The sequence below is a fragment of the Pseudorca crassidens genome, chromosome 19, assembly GCF_039906515.1.
Source record: "Pseudorca crassidens isolate mPseCra1 chromosome 19, mPseCra1.hap1, whole genome shotgun sequence".
In the NCBI taxonomy this organism is placed as follows: Eukaryota; Metazoa; Chordata; class Mammalia; order Artiodactyla; family Delphinidae; genus Pseudorca; species Pseudorca crassidens.
This window is the reverse complement of record NC_090314.1, coordinates 27,646,733-27,669,467: the sequence shown is the minus strand read 5'-3', so window position 1 is coordinate 27,669,467 and position 22,735 is coordinate 27,646,733. Positions and strand designations below refer to the sequence as shown.

The 22,735-nt window shown below is 39.2% G+C and overlaps 1 protein-coding gene across 7 annotated transcripts in view; it reads left to right on the top strand.

Moving 5' to 3' along the window:
- Positions 1–22,735, top strand: part of CA10 (carbonic anhydrase 10) — a 619,992-nt gene that overhangs the window by 503,752 nt on the left and 93,505 nt on the right. For 4 of the 7 annotated variants that reach the window (XM_067717557.1, XM_067717555.1, XM_067717559.1 and 1 more), the window contains one exon: positions 4,910–5,122. The exons of 1 other annotated variant lie outside the window; for it this stretch is intronic. In XM_067717557.1, coding sequence (XP_067573658.1) covers positions 4,910–5,122 — 213 coding nt within the window. The remainder of the gene's footprint in view (positions 1–4,909; positions 5,123–22,735) is intronic. 2 more of the 7 variants (XM_067717558.1, XM_067717561.1) reach the window with 1 other exon arrangement.

Genomic DNA, 22,735 nt, shown 5'->3' with positions numbered 1-22,735 from the left:
AATATAAATTAATGTTATTTCAATGTCTGGGGGAAGGGTGGGGGAATAGGTGTATTGCCTCTAATTGTGAGAACACATACGCAAATGGTAGAATTTCATATGGATTCCCCATAACTTCCTTCTCCCACTCTGTTGTCTTCATAATGGAGATTGTAAGCTCCATGAGGGCAGGGACCATGCCTGGTTTTACTCACCACACTATCCTCAGCTCCTAGCACACAGTCAGATGAATGAATGAAGATAGAGCCATGGAAGTAGAAGGAGTATGGAAGTATGGAGTGGAAGAACTAGAAAGCACTGGTTTATTCCTGATTACCCTGGTTTCATGTTTGCTTCATGGCCTTCAAAATGATCTTGGATGCTTCCCACAACTGGAGCTTTAAAATCCAAAATGAGAGACAAGTGAATCATCACAATGCAGAAGTCGGTACAAGTTCTTCATTGTGACTTTTAGAAAGCAACACTATATTCCACTGGGCTATGGGAAGTGGGTAAGATCAACACAGGTCCTGCAAGGTCAGCTAGGCACCCATTTTCAAAAGTAAATGAAGGAAAAGAATGAAAATGTTTGACCATTAAATGTATTAATTCTCACAACAAACTCATGAGGGAATTTTTTCCAATTTTTACGTGTGTAAAGTACACATCTTAACCATTTTTACTTAAACAGTTCAGCAGTATTAAGTACAATCACCGTCCATCTCCAGAATTTTTTTCATCTTGCAAAACTGTAACTCTATGCCCATTAAACAATAACTCCCATTCCTCTCTGCACCCCACCGCTGGCAGCTACCATTCTACTTTCTATCTTTATGATTTTGACTACTCTAGGACTTCATGTAAGTGGAATCAATAAGTAATTACTGATAAGGAGGGATTTATCTCTATCATTCTCATATTCATTCTCTATAAGCCTTATAGTTTTTTATTCCTCATTTTCATAGGGGAAATTGTCTTATCTCTATTTTACAGTTAAGAAAACTGAGGCTTCAGGTAATTAACTGAACTACTCAAGGTCACCAAGAGGCAGACTGGGAATCTTTTGACTCAAGAGTCCTTTATTCTTCTCTCTACTGTGTGCCATTGTGTTAATTACTGGGGAAATGCAGACAAGCATAGGACATGGTCCCTGCCTTGCTTCAATGGGCAACAATTTTCTTAGGAACATTAGACAGACACATTGAGAGGATTTTTAGAAGTACGGGGAAGCCTGATATACTTGCTCATTGGAACAGAGCACATATCCTATAAGAATTTGAAGCAGCTCCTGTTATGCAGCCTTGCATACTATAGGGGCCCATGGATGTTGCTTGTTGAATTAATGTAATTTGAAGAGAATTTGAGATCCAGCCCTGCTCTGTGGGATCTACACTCCACAGCAAATGGATTTTGCATTAGATAATAAGCACTGTAATAATGTATACACAGTCTGACCCAGAGTTTGCCTAATGAAATATCTGCACTAGTAAAAATGTTTATCCATAACGATGTTCATTGCAGTATTTTTTTTAATTGAGTGAAAGATTCTTTAAATTGTGTAGTGCTTTACAATTTTCAAAAGTTTCACAAAGATGATTTAATATAATCCCATGTTAACCCTTTTTTTCTACTACGCCTAAATTGCTCCTCCCTCCTTCCCACTCCCCACTGGTAACCACTAGTTTGCTCTCTATATCTCATTGCAATATTTTTTAACAATAGTGAAAAAGTGAAAGGGCTATAAAGATTCAATAATAAGTCATATATGTTTACAGTGGAATATTATGAAGCTATTTCAAAGTGATATTGCAAAAGAACAGTTAATAACCTAGAAATATTCATGTGACTAAAAATAATATATATGTACTATATATATATTAATGTATAAATATGTAACAAATATATTAAATATATTATATGTGTGTTGTGTATAATATATTAAATATATAAATTTATATATATTAAATTATTATATATAATATATATAAAATCATATACCCTTGTATGTGAAAAGCATTTATTATCACACATATAAAATGATCCCATTAAAATATAGATATATACGGTTATGAGTGTGAAAAGTTATACACCAAAATATTAGTGGTGATTATTGGTTTACTGTAGAATTTTGGCTAATTTTTATTTCATTGAGCTGTTCTCTGTCTTCCTACCCATGTATAATACCTGTATATTATCTTAATAATTAGAAAAAATAAATTTTGCTTAAAGATGAATGCAGTGTCAAACACAAATCTATCTCTATCATTTTACTGCAAAGAAAGTCATAAATTGGGACAAGAAAAGAAAACAAACTCTCATTATGTCATACTGACTGAATATACATTTATTTGAGACTGGAGAACAGACATAGAGTCTTTGATAGGGATCATTTGGTTGCAAGGAATAGATAATTTAAGAAAAAAATAAATCCCTTTGTAAGATGTAAAGTATCAGAGAAAGTACAGCCCAGGCCTCATGAAGGAACTGGAACAAAGAGATACAAAGGGTTTCTGAAGGTGAAGTTGATATTCTCTCTAATTCTATCTCTGCATGGTTTCCTCTGTCACTCTTGGCATATCTGCTGCTTTCTTCTCTTATTCTGGTATGACTTTCCAGCTGATTAGCAGACTGACTGTCTGAGCCCCAAGTGACTTTCTAGTTCAGCTACTCAACAAAGACTGTCCAGAGCTTCTGTTGATAGTTCCAGAGTCACATGACAGAGAAGATGATTGACTTAGTGTATATCAGTTAGTTTTTGCTCTATAACAAACTATCTCAAAGCTTAGGGACTGAAAACAACCAAATTTTTAGCTCCCCAGTATATGGGAAGCTATGGTCTGTGGAAAATTCTTCTGGCCCAGGCCAGACTAAGACAGTCAACTGGTGGATCAGTCGTGGAATGGCCAGCCTAGGATGGCTTCTCCTGGGATAGTTCTCCTCACTCTGGATCATCCTCCAGCAGGCTAGCCCAGGCTTGTTTGCATGGTGGTCTCGAGTTTCCAAAAAGGAGTAAGGACACGTGCAAGTCCTCTAGAGGCCTACTCTCAGAATAAGTATGTTGTATCCACTACGTGCTATTGGCCAAAGCAAGTGACAAGGCCAGTACAGATTCAAGGGGTGGAGAAACAGATGGCCCTATCTTGATGGGAACAGCTACAAGGTCACATTGTAAGTAGTGTAGTTACAAGGAGTGGAAGAATTCTAGCCATTTTTGCAATCTGCACATAATCTGCCAGCGACTCAGGCTGACACAGCCTCCATCTTGTAGCTATACCACATTTACAACTTTCCACATTGCCCCTTGATTGATGAAGCAGGGGAAGAAAGAGACTGGAGAATCTTACATAAGCTTTTCACTGTTTCATTGGTCATGTCCCCTCACAGACCATGGCCAACAGCAGCACATGGGCTCCACCTTATAGCAAGATGGTGCTATAGTGAGTCAGTGGAGTATTTTGGTATTTGAACATTACCTGAGCTCTGCCTCCTGTCAGATCAGCACTGCATTTGATTCTCATAGGAGTGCAAACCCTACTGTGAACTGCACATGTGAGGGATCTAGGTTGTGCACTCCTTATGAGAATCTAATGCCTGATGATCTGAGGTAGAACTGAGGCAGTGATGCTAGCTCTGGGGAGTGGTTGCAAATACAGATTGTCATTAGTAGAGGTTTGATTGAACAGGAACCATAATAAATCAATTGCTTGGAGACTCATATCAAAACCCTATCTGTGAGTGGTAAGTGAAAACAAGCTCAGGACTCCCACTGATTCTGCATTATGGTTAGTTGTATAATTATTTCATTATATATTACAATGTAATAATAATAAAAATAAACTGCATGATAAATGTAATGCACTTGAATCATCCTGAAACATTCACCCCCCAGTCCGTGGGAAAAATTGTCTTCCATGAAACCTGTCCCTGGTGCCAAAATTTTGGGGACCACTGCCTTAAAGGATCCCTAGGGCTGGGCCCAAAGGAGTCAGAGTAAGCAGGTAGAAAATCCAAGTAGCTCAGCAACCCATAGCCCAGAAGCATTCCATCCAGACCCATTCAAAGTCTCCCTTAAGTTTTCAATCTGCTCCTAGAGCTAAGTCAACACAGAAGACTAAGACAATAGACTCACAGGTAGGAATCAGTGTTCTAGAATCAAATGTTGAGAAGTGCTATGGTCGTAATCAACAAAATGAAGCTGAGCATCAAGTTCAAGAGAAAAGGAGGGAAAGAAACCCCAAGCAGTAAGGTTCAGTGGGCAGGGGCTGAAGCAAGATGGAATAGGAAGTCTGTGAAATGGGAAGCTTATATGAATCTCTTTAGCTTAGCACTGAGGCCACAAACTGCAAGAAAGTATCAGAGCTCTGACTCTTTGCAGTGTCTGGTTGCAGCAGTTAGAGAAGGACCTAAACCAAGACATACCATACTGAATGCTTGAGACTACAAACCTAAGCCTCAGTCTCCCCCTAAGGTTTGTTCCTATTCACTCATTTTAGCTTACTTCTCTCTCTTTTGGCCTTTGTAGCATCTCATACTTACTAACTGCTCTCTCCAATTTCTCACACCTGAGATTTTAACTTTTGCAGCATCTTTACATTCCAAATATTTATGGTAAGAAGATAAGTTAATTCTTTATAAGTGCAATGTCCAAAATATTAGTCACAGTTGATGAGGTTTCCTTTGAGTTCCTACCTCAGATTCCTAAATGATAATGTGGCTTATGACTCACAGAAAGTACCATAGATGCCAGGTAGGGCAAAAGTGCTCTCTGGGGAGGCTGTCACTCCCTACTCCACATGTGGAATTAGCCTAGTGTCTTCCTATCAAAAGGAAGCAAAAGGCATTGGTCTAAGCACCATGCTGGGTTGAGTGAGAAATTGTGAGAAATGGAAGGAGGAGAGTCTTGTTTGACCTGTTGCTCATTGCCTTGCAGGTCAGTGGGACCATGTACAACACTGGAAGACATGTGTCCCTGCGCCTGGACAAGGAGCACTTGGTCAACGTATCAGGAGGGCCCATGACATACAGCCACCGGCTGGAGGAGGTCCGGCTACACTTTGGTAGTGAGGATAGCCAAGGGTCAGAGCACCTCCTCAACGGACAAGCCTTCTCTGGGGAGGTATGTGAGGTTATTGAAGTACTACGGGTAAGTGCCAATTAATAAGATTTGGTGCTTATTTATATCCAAGGTGTGATGACAGATGGAAAGACTGCTCTTGTATCTATGAAATAAGAAGGTCTGTGCCTACTTTCTCCATCTGTCTTTTGCAAGTTGACATAGAAGTTTATAATGAGCTTCCAGTGTTTTCCAGGGAAGACCACAGTGAAACTTGATATTTCCTCCTGAGACATTGAGAGACAGCTCTCTTGTGACTAATGCCCTAAGATATCGCCAGATCATTATTTCAATCCTAAACCCTCACCTTACATGTACATCTTCATTTACACCTATCTATGCAATCTATGCAATCAGCCCCCTATATGTCACATATGTTTGCATAGATTCCATAATTCTCCTTTCTGGCAGAATGGGTCTTATTTGCACAAAACTATTACGTATAGCGAAATAAATGTCAGGGAACTAAATAGTCTGAGTTTCTGCAGAATGTGCCGCCATTAATGGTGAGTGTCACTGTGTCTATCATCAGCCCAGACAGAACTCAGGCCACATCAGTGAGCCAAACCACACCTTCAGTTATAGGACAAGAGCCACAATTTAAACAAATATCATGTGTGCTATGACATATGACACTTGATAAGCAGGGTGTAGTTAATTTGACCTCTTTTACCTCCCTTATACTTGAGGGTGGTTATCAACTAAAGGTCAGGTGTCCTTATATGCTAAATATCTTGTAACTAGGTTTCTGTTTAAGAGTCCTCAATAACTGATGTCAAGAAGGTCTTCAAATAACAGAAGTATGTATTTCACTATTGGCTTGGTCTTTTTAACATTTTTAATCAAGATCATGTTTAAACGTGGCATTGTTTTTAATATAGTAAGGCCACACACTGAGAAAGAGATCCACAGCTGAATGAGTCCAGTGGCCAGATTTTAATGATCATTCAAAATGCATCAACTGAGAACCTACCTAGGCACTGTGCTAGTTACCAGGGATACGGATATATATATATATATATATATATATATATAAAGACATAGTTCTTACCACAGAGGAGCTCAAAGAATACTATATTCAAATCATTAAAGTATAATGTCATGCTGTAATGGAGGTGTACAAAGGCCTTGGCCAACTCTAAGGAAGAAGTGACAAATTTTCCTTGAAGCGTGCAGGAGAAGTTTCACAGAGGAGATGCCCTTTGAACTGGGCTGAGAAGAGAAGCAATGCAGAACAAGTTTCAGAACATCAGCTTTGGCATCAAAGAACCTGAGTTTGTACCTCCTGCTGTGATACACAGTAACTGTGTGACCTTGAGATGGTTACTTGATCCTTCTAAGGCTGAGTTTATATACCTCTCCAGGTTGTTTTGAAAATTAAGTGGGATTAAAGATGTAAGGATCACTAGAAGTACTCAATAGTTGATAGACAACAAAGATAAAGCTGGAAATGAGGAACAGCAAAGTCGCCAAGGTGTGTCAAGGCACTGTGCATGGGGGAAGCTGCATGTGGATTTCATCTGTGGTCTATTAGTAATGGCTGCATAGAGGACCGGGTTGAGCAGGCATATGAGTCTCCTTCCTGAACCTGTAGGGAAAAAAAGCTAGGGATGATTAGGGATGTCTGCCAAAGGGACATGAGAATGTAATGGGAAATTCTGAAGAGTTACAGATCCTGAACTAACATTTAGCAGGGAATATGATGAAAGCAGGGCAAAAACTCATGAACTGAGAATGACTGGGGGACTGCCAGTCTGAATTAGAGACTATTTAAAATTAGATAAACTCTTCCTTTTTAAATACGTTATTTTAAGATTTGTATTCATTTTCTTTGTTGACTGACGTTTATTTGCTGTCATTTCTTTGTTTTTCTCCCCTACTGAACTATTAAATTCCAGTGCCTATCACAATATTGTCTCAGAATAAAAATGAATTTATGAATGAATTTATTAAATGAATGAGTGAAAAAATATAGATGGTTACCAGGCTAAAACCTTTACCTTGTAGAATTTCCTAAAGTTGCTTGTTTCTTCAATATATAATAAGGGTGCTTTGTAACTTGTATATAAACTACAATTTTGGAGTAAATGAGGGCTTCCAAAACCCTTAAGGGAAACATATAACAATTTGATCTTGATGTATTAATTTTCTTAGACCTACCCCGGACCACAGGTATCAGCTGCTCCAAAGAACCTGCATTTTTAAAGCTCCCAGGAGAGTATGAATATTAGGTTTGTGAAGCACTCCCTCAGTAGTACCTTATTAAGTGTTCTCAATGAAAAAAGCATTTAAACAGAGTTGCGAATTAGAATTAACTGGGGAAAATTGCCAAAATATTTACATTTGAATCCTCCGAAAGCAGCTAAATTAGTCTGCAGAGAAGTGGTCCAGGAATGTGCATTTGTAAAAATTTTTGCGAGAGATTTTGGTTAGTGACCACTGTGTCAATTTCAGCTCAGGTTCTGCCTGAATTATCCCAGTTTTCTAAAGAAGGAGGACTTAATCAACAAAGCCATCCTGCACAAAATTTTAAAAGGCGCACCCGAAGTAATTGCCCCCTGGACATGGCAGAGCTGGGGTGCTATCTAGACTAATGGTGTTTGGAGAACAGCTTCCCAAGCAGAGCAGCCACGCACACATCCCCTGCTCCAAGGAAAAATTGACATTCAGCCTCAGCACAAATAGTTACACTTTGCTCTGAGTACACCACATCAGATATATCACATTTCTTTCCGAGCCCCTGAGTATGAGTGGTCTAAAAACTGGTGTGAGTTTAGGTGCAAAAATCCAGAATATTGAAAGCACCAAAACATGTCATGTGGAAAGAGTTGGATAGGCATTGATTTTTGAGATACCTCAAAGATATTGCAGGTTCCAGGCCACTGCAATAAAACGAATATCACAATAAAGCAAGTCACGTGAATTCAGTGCATATCAAAGTTATGTTTATACTATACTACAGTAAGTATGCAATAGCACTATATCTAAAAAAGCATTGTGCATACCTTAATTTAAAAATACTTTATTGCTAAAAAATGCTAACCATCATCTGAGTCTTCAGTGAGTCACAGTAGTAACATCAAAGAACTGATCACAGACTACCTTTACAAATGTAATAATAATGAAAACTTTGAAATATTGCAAGAATTACCAAAATATGACACACAGACACAAGCAAGCAAATGCTATTGGAAAAATGGCACTAAGAGACTTGCTCAATGCAGGGTGGCTGCAAAACTTTAATTTGTAAAGAACACAGTATCTGCACAGTACAAGAAAGTGCAACAGAACAAGGTATGCTTGCATTTAGCCCTGGGAGATCAACTCGGTGATGCTCTGTGACCACCCAGAGGGGTGGGATAGAGAAGGTGGGAGGGAGATGCAAGAGGGAGAGGATATGGGGCTATATGTATACATATAGCTGATTCACTTTATTATACAGCAGAAACTAATGCAACATTGAAAAGCAATTATACTCCAATAAAGATGTTTTAAAATAATTAATTAATAAAAATAAATAAAGGGCTTTAGTGAGCAAGAAGAGTTTAATATCTTCTATGTGGGATGAGAGGAAAACCTAGGGTCAATTGTCCAAAATTCCAGAGAGATGGCAGTCAGCTAAATATATGTTCTAACAATGAGAGTTATCTATCTATGGAATGAGTCTGCCTCTGAAAACAATGAATTCTCATCACGGGAATTATTAAGCATGGAATGGAATTTGAGGACTTCATAAAAGTGACTCATCCTAACAAGCAAGTGAGCTATGGGCTTTATTGTACCTTCTAATGCCAAAACTCTACTCAACCCATGATCTCCTTCGGGAAAATATTTTCCAGATAGATTCTACTAAGGGTTAGCCCCAGTTAAGTAAGTATATTTCATCCATAGATTAACTGTTATTTTTATTTTAAGCTATTTTCAGAGCTGCCTTTGTTCTCTATTTTGAGCTATCCTCTGAGAGGACCTAGGTAAACACTTCGGCTGCAAAGCATTTGTTTATTGTGTTGACAATGAATAATCACATTGCCATCTGCCCCATCTATCATTGCTGATCACGATAAACCAGTTAATGCCGGGCATTTTCCTTGATTCAGTGCAGCGGTCGTTATCTGAAGAGCTGTAGATTAATTGCAGTCTTGTCTAGTGAGGTTATTGTAATTGATGGTCATTATTTGCTTTGTTTTATAAAGCTGTGTGGATGTACCACACAGTCAGCAACTGTGTTTTTATAAAAATTATTCATGTCCTACACAAGAACTCCTGGATGCATTGTCAGGGATTGGTGATAAATGAGCATATTCAGAGATTCAAACATCTCGATTTTTTTAAGATGGGAAAATTAACCGTTTTTAATAAGTAAGACATTTAGCTTGCTAATCGTGTCTGAGTGGTTAGATTGATGTCCAATACAAAGTAGGGTATTAATGAAAAGAAAAAAATATATTAACCAGGAAAAAGATAATATTTGAAAAGAATCATGCCCATGGATTAAATTGCAGTAGTGAGTCTAGATAAGAAGAATCTTTCTTATTTGGGGAAATTGGAAGTATTCATTTTGAAAACCTTCCTTAAGTTCTTCACTTCAAAGGGTTAAGGGGGTACACTGAGAATTGCACCAGCTACTTCATGGAATACCTGTGGCCAGATTCTCCTGTTTATTTTACCCACTCTTCACATGGCTAGTGTGCTTCTGCTGTGTGCTGAGCTCAAAACCCAGCTCCTGCCCAGAGAAGCATACAGTCTATTGAGGTTTACATATGTTTATAATACAACATAATATGGGTTATACTTGAGGATTGTTCTGGAAAGGGAACTATGAAATAACTCTCTCTGGATTGTATTAAGGAGAGGATGGATGAATAGCTGTGTGACCTGACACAGTTGCTGCTCCCTATGAAGATTGGGTAGAAATACATCAACTTCTCAAGTCTCAGCCTCTTGAATCTTGATTCTGTTTAAACACAGTTGAGGGAGGAAAAAGTCCATAGCTGTTGCTATGTAGATAATATTTGTTTAATTAAAAGGGGAAATAAAAGTCCCATGTAGAATATATGTATTTTTAGTGGCTCTGAATCAGAAGAGAAAACAGTTATCTCAGCGCAAACAACTGAGACTAAACAACAGAAACTGCAGGCCTTGTCCTTTTCAAGGAATCAGTTATTTGCATCTCTGAGAGACTGGTTTCACCAAAGTAACACAAATTTGTAGGAATAAGCAACTAACACCAAATTGTCCTGAAGTGTGCAAGGGTATGAAAGTGCTGAGGAACACATGACTGAGAACAAGGGCCCCATGAGGCACTGAATAGTTTTGCGGGGAGGTACTCCGGAAATCTAATTAGCACCGTGCAGGAGGCTGGGGCCTCCTGGTAGAGATGCTCCGTTGGCACAATTGGGGATTTGAGGGGGAATGAGAATTGGGATATTCAAAAATAACAGATACATGACTAATACACATAGAAGAGCTACTTGAGTGCCATGGGAATGCTGTTCCCTCTACCCTGATTACTAGCTCCACCTTCCTCCCCCTATATCCAGCACAGCCCACTTGGTTTTTCTTTCCAAGTCCCCTTCCTTCCTCCCAGCCAGTCAAGCGTTGCTGCCTCCTTTTGACTTCCAGAGAATCCTGTATATTCATCTACTACAGGAGTCCACAAACTGTAGACTGTAGGCCAAATTCAGCCAAGGAGCTAAGGATGGTTTACATTTTTAAAGGATTGTTTTTTAAAGAGAAGAATATGCAACAGAGACCACATGTGGCTTGCAAAAGCCAAAATATTTACTACCTGGCCTTTTAGAGAAAAATTTTGCTGACCCCAATCGATTAAATTACCCATTGCTATAGATTTATAACTGTTTACTCTCACTTCTGGAACCACATTTCTTGTTGATAGGAATTTTATCTTGATCATTACTGTATTCCCAGAACCTTGTACATTGGCACATGACAGCAGAGTCAATAAATGTTTGCTGAATTAAGGAATAAATAATCTTGGTAATCCCCTCAATGACAGAGACTTTTTGCTATTCATCTTTCTACATCATGCAACTAGCACAGTGCCTAACATACAGTAGGTGCTTCTTAATTGATGTTTGTGGAATTAATCAATCAATCACTGAATAAATAACTTACTCTACTATTGGTGTTTTAGTAATTGGAACTTTATAGGCTTTTTTCCCTGGAATTTTGGGTGTGTTGCATTCATTACTATATGGGGATTATTATATATATAGCCTCATTTAAATTGAAGTGTTTTAATAAAGGCTGTCCAAAGCATCAAATTCCATTAGAAACTGGAAGAAAGAAAGAGTGATTTAGTTCACAGTAACCACTAAGAGAAGTTCTGGGCTTTCTCTGAGAAAGAGGTATGCTTTGAGGCGAGGTACTCACCTAGCCCTATTCTAAATGTGGTAAAGAACAGAAAGGGATTGAACAATTAAGTGTCACCTTGGAGGAAGTTTATTTCCATTGGAGGGACAAGGCACGGACTCGAATCAATTACTGTGCAGTGCAATCCAGAACTTATTCAGTCACACCCATAGGTGGCTACGGAATTTCACTGCTAATACCCAGTCACAGTTTACATGCTTTGTGATTTTCTTTCATTCATTCATTTAGTTAACAAATATTAATTGAGAGCCTACCATGTGCTACAGTGAATTAAATTGGTAAAAATCCTACCTGTAAGGTAATTAAGTCTAGTGGGGGTAGACAAATAATAAATAACATAATAAATGAGTAAATTTCTATGGTAAGTTAGAGTATGATAAATGCTATGGGAAAAGAAATAGATCAGAGTAAGGGGGATCAGAGGATGAGGAGTGGGGGTAGTGAGTTACAAGTGTAAATATGGTGGTCAGTGTAGACCTTATTGAGAGCATGACATTTGTGAGTTTGCCATAGGGATGTCTAGGGAAAGGACATTCTAGGCATGGGCAACAACCAATTCCATAGCTTTGAAGTGGGAGAAAGCTTGAGTGTTCTAGGAAGACCAGGAGCTCACCTGTAAGTGATCAAGTGTGAGAGGTCAGAGAGAGAAGAGTAGGGCCGGGAGCTGCTGCAGATCATTACCCCTTTGCATGGGTTTTGTATGGACTTTGGCTTTTACTTTGAATGCATTCCAAAGCACATTGACATAAATTCTCTGATTTAATCACTAAACACCAGCTCAGTGAGGTTACCCTTAGTATTATCCCCTTTATACCTGGGGAAACTAAGGCCCAAGACCATCCTGACAATAAGTGATTGAGGCTGAATTTAATTCAGGTCTTCTGATACATAACATTGCTTACCATAGGCTAATGTTTATCCATAAACCCCACAATAATCATTGTTCACCTACTCTGGGCCCTAGTCCAGTGGGGAAATTCAAAGACCTGTAGGCTGCAGGGCCCGCCTTTAAGGAGCCTTCAATCTAGTGGAAGATCCCATCTTCCCAAACAGACTGTTAACTCCCTGCAGCTACAGAGTAGGTTGTGCTTTTTAATATAACATACATGTGATAGGCACTTGGTAGATTGAATGAGTAAATGAATATCATTTAAAAGACTGTAGCTTTCAGAGTCTAAATTATGCCCAGTATATCATAAACTAAATTCTGTTGTCATAATGACAAACCTAATAAAGTCGATGGCATTATTAACAGAAGTTCTAAGTGTTAATGTCAAATTATTTACAAACATAAGGTAAGTGAATTTTCAGTGTACCTGGGAGGAGTAATGGAACAATTGATAACTGGTGTGCTAGAAAAATTCATTTAGATTCCTCGTTTCAACCCTGGAATTACTCCCAGGATCAGATCAGGGAACTTGTCTTTGCCAATACTAGAAGCCAAAGCTCTGGAATCCAGGAACCAGTCCCACTCAGAGTGAACAAACTGACCTTTAAGAAGTAAAGCAAACAGAGGTCAGAAGCCTAGTAGTAGAGCAGATTATGATGATAGCAGCAAACAGATGATGACTCTGATCTAAGGATACGCACTTTTCCCTTTGTACATTTTTATAATTTCTTCTGGAAAAGGACAGCTCAGACCAGTCAGCAGCTTCCTGGATTACCATTTTAGATGAACACTTTGGGGCTGCCTAAGAGAGAAGTCATTGCATTTGAAGACAAATTGTTGAGATCAGCTCATTATCCCATTGATTCCATCCCAACCTGTATCGTAACTCTGATCTGGTCCTGCCAGGGTGGCATTATAACAGCCACCATCTTCCTTTACTTGATTTTTATCTCCCCCCTTGGTGTCCGTCTAAAGCAGGGAAGGAGGTGTTATATTACAAAGAAAATATTAAAGACAGTCATTAACTGGGACTTGATCAGGGTTCAGTAGAACCTAATTGTCATCATAGAGATGATCACTGTTATGATTCTACAAATGTTGAATGGGATCTTCTTTTATTTAATAACCAGTGACACTGCAGTTAGAGGATGGGTACTGCTTCTAAGACTTCTGTGAACCAGCAACTGGTGAACAGTTAAGCTGGTACAGTTGAAATGATTAGCGGTACATTTTTTTATCCATTTCCAAAGCTACTGGAATAAAGTCAATTGGAAAAGAAAATGTAAAGTAAAAAATGACTTGTTCACTACTAATCTGACCACATCAATGTTCATTAAAATTTCTAGAATTTCCGGGACTTCACTTGTGTTCCAGTGGTAAAGAATCTGCTTTACAATGCAGGGGATGCGGGTTTGATCCCTGGTCAGGGAACTAAGATCCCACATGCTGCCGGGCAAATAAGCTTGCTCACCACAACTACTGACTTGTGGTCCTCAACTAGAGAGCATGCGTGCTGCAAACTACAGAGCCCACATGCTCTGAAACCCGCGTGACACAACTACAGAGCCCACGCACCCTGGAGCCCACAGGACACAACTAGAGAGAAGCCCACACACTGCAACAAGGAGTCTGCGCCGCATCAAAAGATCCCGCATGTCTCAGTGAAGATCCCATGTGCCACAACTAAGACCAGACGCAGCCAAAAATAAATATAATAAAGAAATAAATAATAAAATAAGATCTTAAAAAAAAACTTAATTAAAAAAATTTTTGTAGAGTTTCCTCCAAAGATCACATCTCCACTTCAAGATACAGACCTGCTTTTAGAAAGAAGTCTGCGCAAAGCCTCCATCTAAAGTATCAGTGTTAGAGACCCCACTGAGGTCATTTCTTCCCACTGACTTACATACAAAGGGAAAATTAGAGCCAGGAAGGACAAGAGACCTTCCTGGAGTCACCGAGATTCAGTGGCAGAATTAGGACCAGAACCCAAGTTTCCTGACTCTTACTTTGGGATTTAAAATTTTCTAAATAAAAATTGTATTATTATATCAAATCCCAACACTCAAAAGACCAGTTTACATCATCTGTTTTTTGTTGCCCAGTAGAGCAGGTGTAGTCTGATATTCAGGTTTCCTGCCTTAGTGAGCAGAACCCCATCACAAGGGCATTTAGACAATCAGCCTCAAAAAGGCAAAGACATTGACAGATTATTTCACAAACATGAGCAATCTTGAGTGTCCAACAAAAACACCACTGATGTGAAAACGTTTATAGTGCCTAATTCCAAGAAGTATGGAAATTAAAGTTTGGAAGACCAAAATAGAAAGTGAAATGCCTTAAAGATCCTTCATTTGGTCTCAATAGGAAAATGCAATCATACTATTGCATTAAGAACCCAAGGATATAAGCCATACTTTTCTACAGTTTGAATCTATCCTCTCACAAACTCTTCCCAATAACAATCCAGAACAGCTCAGCAATATTAAATATAAGTAATCTAGATAACAATATTGCAAAATTAAATCATTAGATGTCTAGCCGCTCCATGGATATGCTACTATGCAATTCAAAATAAAGCCATTTAAAACCACCAGATTCATTTGCACTGACATATCAATAAACTTTTGCTGAAACAAAGCTAATCATTTCAATGGTGCCAACTTAATTGCTTACCAGTTAATGGATAATAAACAGAACTGAGGATTAAAATATGAACTAATTACTGTACTCAATTCCATTTACTTGATTTCATGTTCCATTAATTCTTTGCATCATTTCTAGTGGAAATCTTAGATTTATGGTCACCTCAAATGAATTATGCCACTTAGTTGCCTGTGGCATGCTCATGCTCAGAATTGGTTAGAAAGGGCAGAATTCTGGGCAGTTAATATTTAGCCAAAGCAGCCTAAGATATATTAAATGAAGGTAATTATCCATTCCCAAATACCAGCCAGAGTCAGCCTCTATAAATCTATCCCTATATCAGCAGTAAAAGGGTAAGACTAGGATTGCTTTCATGATAATTCATTGGATCAGCTTGTTAGAAGCAGTCTCCAAGAGCAGTCATTGCCTTGGCCTGAAAGAGGGCTTCAGGGAAGCAGAGACAAACACATCATGGGAAAGGACATTGGCCTAGGAGATGGACACTAGGGCCACCAGACAGAGGGCAACATTTTGACTTAGCAGATCTGACTTCAAGATCCTATTCTGTCAATTACTAGCTGTGTGATCTCAGTAAGGTCAGAAATAGGCAAGTCACTTAGCCTTCCTTAACCTTTTAAGCTGTGATAAGGGGTAATAATGCCAGCTCTATACACACTATAGAGTGATGTGCAGTCCAAAAAAGAAAAAAAGGCACTTCTGAGATACTGCTTTTATAGTACAAAACTGACTTGTACAGCAGTTGTGCTGTACAAGTGCTGTACAAGTCAGTTATTAGCCAGCTTAACACTTAGAGCTCATCTACTCCAAAATACTTGCAGATAAAACATAAAGATACAATGTACTAATATTAGTACTACCATCAGCTTTCATTTACTGAGCATGTACTATGTTCCAAGCATTGTGCTCAGTGACTTATTGCATCCAATCCTCACAAGTTTCTTGTGAGGTAGCACTCATTAGCACCATTTTACAAAGAGGAAAGGAAAGTTGGAAAGGTCAAAGAACCTGCCTTCAATCACTTGGCTGTTATGGAGAAGAGCTAGAATTTGAACCCAGGTCTCTTACTCCAGCTATGCACTGAACGACCTTAGACAAGTCAGGTCACTTCTCTAGTTATGCCCCTAAGTAGCTTCTTGATCATGCTGTTCTCTTTCATCGTAAGTGCCCTCTCTGTTACCTGAAATGATCTTTTAGCCCTTCGCACTTCTGCATCAGCCTTAAGAATAGCCTGAAATTTTTCTGACTGTAAAGTGAGACAGGAGCCTATTTCTCCAAGTGGCACAATTGCTATGTAAAATATGACACAGCATCATACCGTGGCCTGCTGAGAACTGTAGGTTTATTCAACTTCCCCTCTCAGATGGACAGCAACCAGGAAGTTTCATATAGATGCACAGTTACATCTTTTCTCTCACTTCTTTGAAATATGATAAGCAAGGGATTGTATATCTGTGGATATGTTTGTATATAAACACATCTGTTTCCCTCTGCAAAACATGAGGAACCATAGTCCTTAGTCTCAGAGGTAGCTTGAGTGAATACATTTTCTTGCTTTGGATCTATTTGCTGAACTAGGAATTTCTGGATTGAGCCTTGAAAGTGAACCCGACAGGAACTATTTGACAAAATGAGCTTAATCAGGAGGTTTTAAATCACTTTGCCAGGCACTTCGCTGGTGGCACAGTGGTTAAGAATCTGCCTTCCATTCACAGGTGAATTCTACCAAACATTTAGAGAAGAGATAACACCTATCCTTCTCAAACTCTTCCAAAACATAGCGGAGGGAGGAACACTCCGAAACTCATTCTATGAGTCCACCATCACGCTGATACCAAAACCAGACAAAGATGTCACAAGGAAAGAAAACTACAGGCCAATATCACTGATGAACATAGATGCCAAAATCCTCAACAAAATACTAGCAAACAGAATCCAACAGCACATTAAAAGGATCATAAAACAAAATCAAGTGGGGTTTATCCCAGGAATGCAAGCATTCTTCAAAATACACAAATCAATCAATGTGATACATCATATTAACAAATTGAAGGAGAAAAACCAAATGATCATCTCAATAGATGCAGAAAAAGCTTTTGACAAAATTCAACCCATTTATGATAAACCCTCCAGGCAGTAGGAATAGAGGGAACTTTCCTCAACATAATAAAGGTCATATATGACAAACCCAAAACCAGCATCATCCTCAATGGTGAAAAACTGAAACCATTTCCACTAAGCTCAGGAACAAGACAAGGTTGCCCACTCTAACCACTATTATTCAACATAGATTTGGAAGTTTTAGCCACAGCAATCAGAGAAGAAAAAGAAATAAAAAGCATCCAAATCAGAAAAGAAGAAGTAAAGCTGTCACTGTTTGCAGATCACATGATACTCTACATAGAGAATCCTAAAGATGCTACCAGAAAACTACTAGAGCTAATCAATGGATTTGGTAAATTAGCAGGATAAAAAGTTAATGCACAGAAATCTCTTGCATTCCTATACACTAATGATGAAAAATCTGAAAATGAAATTAAGAAAACACTCCTATTTACCATTGCAACAAAAAGAATAAATTATCTAGGAATAAACCTACCTAAGGAGACAAAAGACCTGTATGCAGAAAATTATAAGACACTGATGAAAGAAACTAAAGATGATGCAAATAGATAGGGAGATATACCATGTTCTTGGATTGGAAAAATCAACATTGTGATAAAGACTCTACTACCAAAAGCAATCTACAGATTAAATACATTCCATACCAAACTACCAACGGCATCTTTCACAGAACTAGAGCAAAAAAATTCACAATTTGTATGGAAACACAAAAAGACCCTGAATAGCCAAAGCAATCTTGAGAAAGAAAAACGAAGCTGGAGGAATCAGGCTCCCTGACTTCAGGTTATACTACAAAGCTACAATAATCAAGACAGTATGGTACTGGCACAAAAACAGAAATATAGATCAATGGAACACGATAGAAATCCCAGAGATAATCTCACGCACGTATGGTCACCTTATCTTTGATAAAAGAGGCAAGAATATACAGTGGAGAAAAGACAGCCTCTTCAATAAGTCATGCTGGGAAAACTGGACAGCTACATGTAAAAGAATGAAATTAGAACACTCCCTAACACCATACAGAAATATAAACTCAAAATGGATTAAGGACCTAAATATAAGGCCAGACACTATCAAACTCTTAGAGGAACACATAGGCAGAACACTCCATGACATAAATCACAGCAAGATAATTTTTGACCCACCTCCTAGAGAAATGCAAATAAAAACAAAAATAAATAAATGGGACCTAATGAAACTTAAAAGCTTTTGCACAGCAAAGGAAGTCATAAACAAGACGAAAAGACAACTCTCTGAATGGGAGAAAATATTTGCTAATGAAGCAACTGACAAAGGATTAATCTCCAAAATTTATAAGCAGCTCATGCAGCTCAATATCAAAACAACAAACAACCCAATCCAAAAATGGGCAGAAGACCTAAATAGACATTTCTACAAAGAAGATATACAGACTGCCAACAAAAACATGAAAGAATGCTCAACATCCTTAATCATTAGAGAAATGCAAATCAAAACTACAATGAGATATCATCTCACACCATTCAGAGTGGCCATCATCAAAAAATCTACAAACAATAAATGCTGGAGAGGGTGTGGAGAAAAGGGAACCTCCTTGCACTGTTGGTGGGAACGTAAATTGATACAGCCATAATGGAGAACAGTATGACGTTCCTTAAAAAACTAAAAATAAAACTACCATATGACCCAGTAACACCACTATTGGGCATATACCTTGATAAAACCATAATTCAAAAAAAGTCATATACCAAAATGTTCATTGAAGCTTTATTTACAGTAGCCAGGATATGGAAGCAACCTAAGTGTCTGTCAACAGATGAATGTATAAAGAAGATGTGGCACATATATACAGTGGAATATTACTCAGCCATAAAAAGAAATGAAATTGAGTTATTTGTAGTGAGATGGATGGACCTAGAGTCTGTCATACAGAGTGAAGTAAGTGAGAAAGGGAAAAACAAATACCATATGCTAACACATATATATGGAATCTTAAAAAAAAAAATTAATGAAGAACCTAGGGTCAAGATGGGAATAAAGATGCAGACCTACTAGAGAATGGACTTGAGGATACAGGGAGGGGGCAGAGTAAGCTGGGACAAAGTGAGAAAGCAGCATGGACATATATACACTACCAAACGTAAAATGGATAGCTAGTGGGAAGCAGCCACATAGCACAGGGAGATCAGCTCAGTGCTTTGTGACCACCTAGAAGGGTGGGAGGGAGCGAGATGCAAGAGGGAAGAGATATGGGTACATATGTATATGTATAACTGATTCACTTTGTTTTAAAGCAGAAACTAACACACCATTGTAAAGCAATTATACTCCAATAAAGATGTTAAAAAAAAAAAAAAAGAATCTGCCTGCCAACGCAGGGGACACGGGTTCAAATCCTGTTCTGGGAAGATCCCACATGCGGCAAAGCAACTAAGCCCATGCAGCACAATTACTGATCCTGCACTCTAGAGCACGTGAGCCATAACTACTGAGCTCGAGTGCTACAACTACTGAAGCCCGCACACATAGAGCCCATGCTCCGCAGCAAGAGAAGCCACTGCAATGAGAAGCCTGTGCACCACAACGAAGAGTAGCCCCCACTCGCTGCAAATAGAGAAAGCCCTCAGGCAGCAATGAAGACACAATGCAGCCAAAAATAAATAAAATAAAATAAAATAAATTTATTTTTTTAAAAAACCAACACTTTGCAAACCAGAAGAAGGGAGAGGCCCAGGGACCAGATTCCTGCATCAGGACTCAGTCTCCCTATACCAGTTTTTTCAAAGCAAATAGTTCTCTACTTCAGGAAAGACTCATTGTGGTGGACCCACATGGCCACCCCAGAACAGCTACTGTTTCCATAAAGTCCTCGTGGAGGATACATTTCCTCCCTGTTGCATCTGCCTCTCTAGGGATGATGGGTTTCCCTGCCCCAGGTGAGGAGATGTGACCTACTTATGTGAGCAGTAGTTAACTGCAGAGGTTAAGATTGCTGCCATTGTTCATTCCTGTGTTTTAATCCTGGCTCTGTCACTTATCACCTGTGACCTTGGAAAAGTTATTCAACCTCCTTTTGTCTCATTTTCCTTGTTAATGAGACTAACAGCAATGCTCATGCTAGATTATTTCCCATCCTCCATCCATATCTAACAAAAATCCAGAGTGGCATCTGTGTAGGAGGGAAAATTCCTGAAAATTCCATCAGCGATTTTGAGTTGGTTCCAAATCCCTTACTCTAAGAAGATGGGTCTTAGGCCCTTTCTGATTGCCAATTTCTTGTCAGCGTTAATATTCTCTGGAATATTGACATATACTGGAGTGTTATAACTCCCTATATCTTTGCAAAGGACACCATCCCCTAGATACTGTGTTTGTCCTTGGCAGATTTGCACCTTTTTCTAATACTCACAAAGGCCCTCTACAGACCAATCAAGCCCCTACTAACACCAGCTTAGAATTGTGGGGAAAACTCATCAGATTGAACACATACAAGGAAGTACACTCCCCCATCCTGGCCTCCTAGTAGCACCTTTCCCATTCCCAGATAATAACTCATTCTTGCAAAGGGTACGAGCAGGTGGCACGTTTTCTCATTCCCTATGAGTTTCAGGCAAAGCTTTGAGGTGTTTAGATAGGATGATCACATGCCCTGGTTTGTCTGGGACAGTCCAGGCTGACACCAGTTTGTCCTCCAACAGCACCTCCTTTTACTCACAAAAGTGTTCCAGTTTGCACAATGAATCAGTCATATGGTCAGCCTCTGTCTAGATGGCCTTAGTTAGGCAAGCAACTAACCTCTCTGAATCTCCTTTCCCTCATCCAGAAAATGAAGGTATTAAATTTGCTTTATCAGGGCCCTTCTAGCACCAAAAGGCCAATGGAAGTAAAATCTTACTGCAGAATTTTATCATCACATAGAAACATTGATTGAGGGGGTCATTGTGCTGTCTGGAGAGTCAGAAACATTTCTCTGTAATAAAAAACTTTATGTTATATTTGAGAAGTTCTCCCAAAGATTAAGTATACACTTTAAAAATAGCCATCATCATACATCCTTTAAGGTAAGAGCTTGGGAAATTAAGTCATTTGATGTAACACCAAGAATTAAAGCTCAGATTGTTCTGCTCACTTGGGTATGTCAACTTTACTTGTTATGATGCTTGAAATATTGAACTTCCGCCTCCCTCTTGTGAGAACACCAGAATCACAAATAACTGCTGAACGATCATCTACAGGAAGACACTGGAACTCACCAAAAAATATACCCCGCATCCAAAGACAAAGAAGAAGCCACAATGAGATGGTAGGAGAGGTGCAATCACAATAAAATCAAATCCCATAACTGCTGGGTGGGTGACTCACAAACTGGAGAACACTTATACCACAGAAGTCCACACACTGGAGTGAAGGTTCTGAGCCCCACGTCAGGCTTCCCAACCTGGGGATCTGGCAATGGGAGGAGGAATTCCTAGAGAATCAGACTTTGAAGATTAGTGGGATTTGATTGCAGGACTCTGACAGCACTGGGGGAAACAGAGACTCCATTCTTGGAGGGCACACACAAAGTAGTGTGCACATTAGAACCCAGGGGAAGGAGCAGTGACCCCATAGGAGACTGAATCAGACCTACCTTCTAGTGTTGGAGGGTCTCCTGTAGAGGTGTGGGTGGCTGTGTTTCACCGTGAGGACAAGGACACCGGCCGCAGAAGTTCTGGGGAGTACTCCTTGGTGTGAGCCCTCCCAGAGTCAGCCATTAGCTCCAACAATGAGCCCAGGTAAGCTCCAGTGCTGGGTCGCTTCAGGCCAAACAACCAACAGGGAGGGAGCCCAGCCCCACCCATCAGCAGTCAAGCAGACTAAAGTTTTACTGAGCTCTGCTCACCAGAGCAACAGCCAGCTCTACCAACCACCAGTCACTCCCATCAGGAAACTTGCACAAGCCTCTTAGATAGCTTCATCCACCAGAGGGCAGACAGCAGAAGCAAGAAGAACTACAATCCTGTAGCCTGTGGAACAAAAACCACATTCACAGAAATATAGACAAGATGAAAAGGCAGAAGCCTATGTACCAGATGAAGCAACAATATAAAACCCCAGAAAAACAACTAAATGAAGTGGAGATAGGCAACCTTCCTGAAAAAGAATTCAGAAAAATGAGAGTGAAGATGATCCAGGACCTCGGAAAAAGAATGGAGGCAAAGATCAAGAAGATGCAATAAATGTTTAACAAAGATCTAGAAGAATTAAAGAAGAAACAAACAGAGATGAACAATACAATAACTGGAATGAAAACTACACTAGAAGGAATCAATAGCAGAATAACTGAGGCAAAAGAACAGATAAGTGACCTGGAAGACAGAATGGTGGAATTCACTTCTGCGGAAGAGAATAAAGAAAAAAGAATAAAATGAAAAGAAATGAAGGCAGCCTAAGAGACCTCTGGGAAAACATTAAATGCCACAACATTAGCATTATAGGGGTACCAGAGGGAGGAGAGAGAAAGGACCCAAGAAAATATTTGAAGAGATTATAGTCGAAAACTTCCCTAACATGGGAAAGGAAATAGCCACCCAAGTCCAGGAAGCACAGAC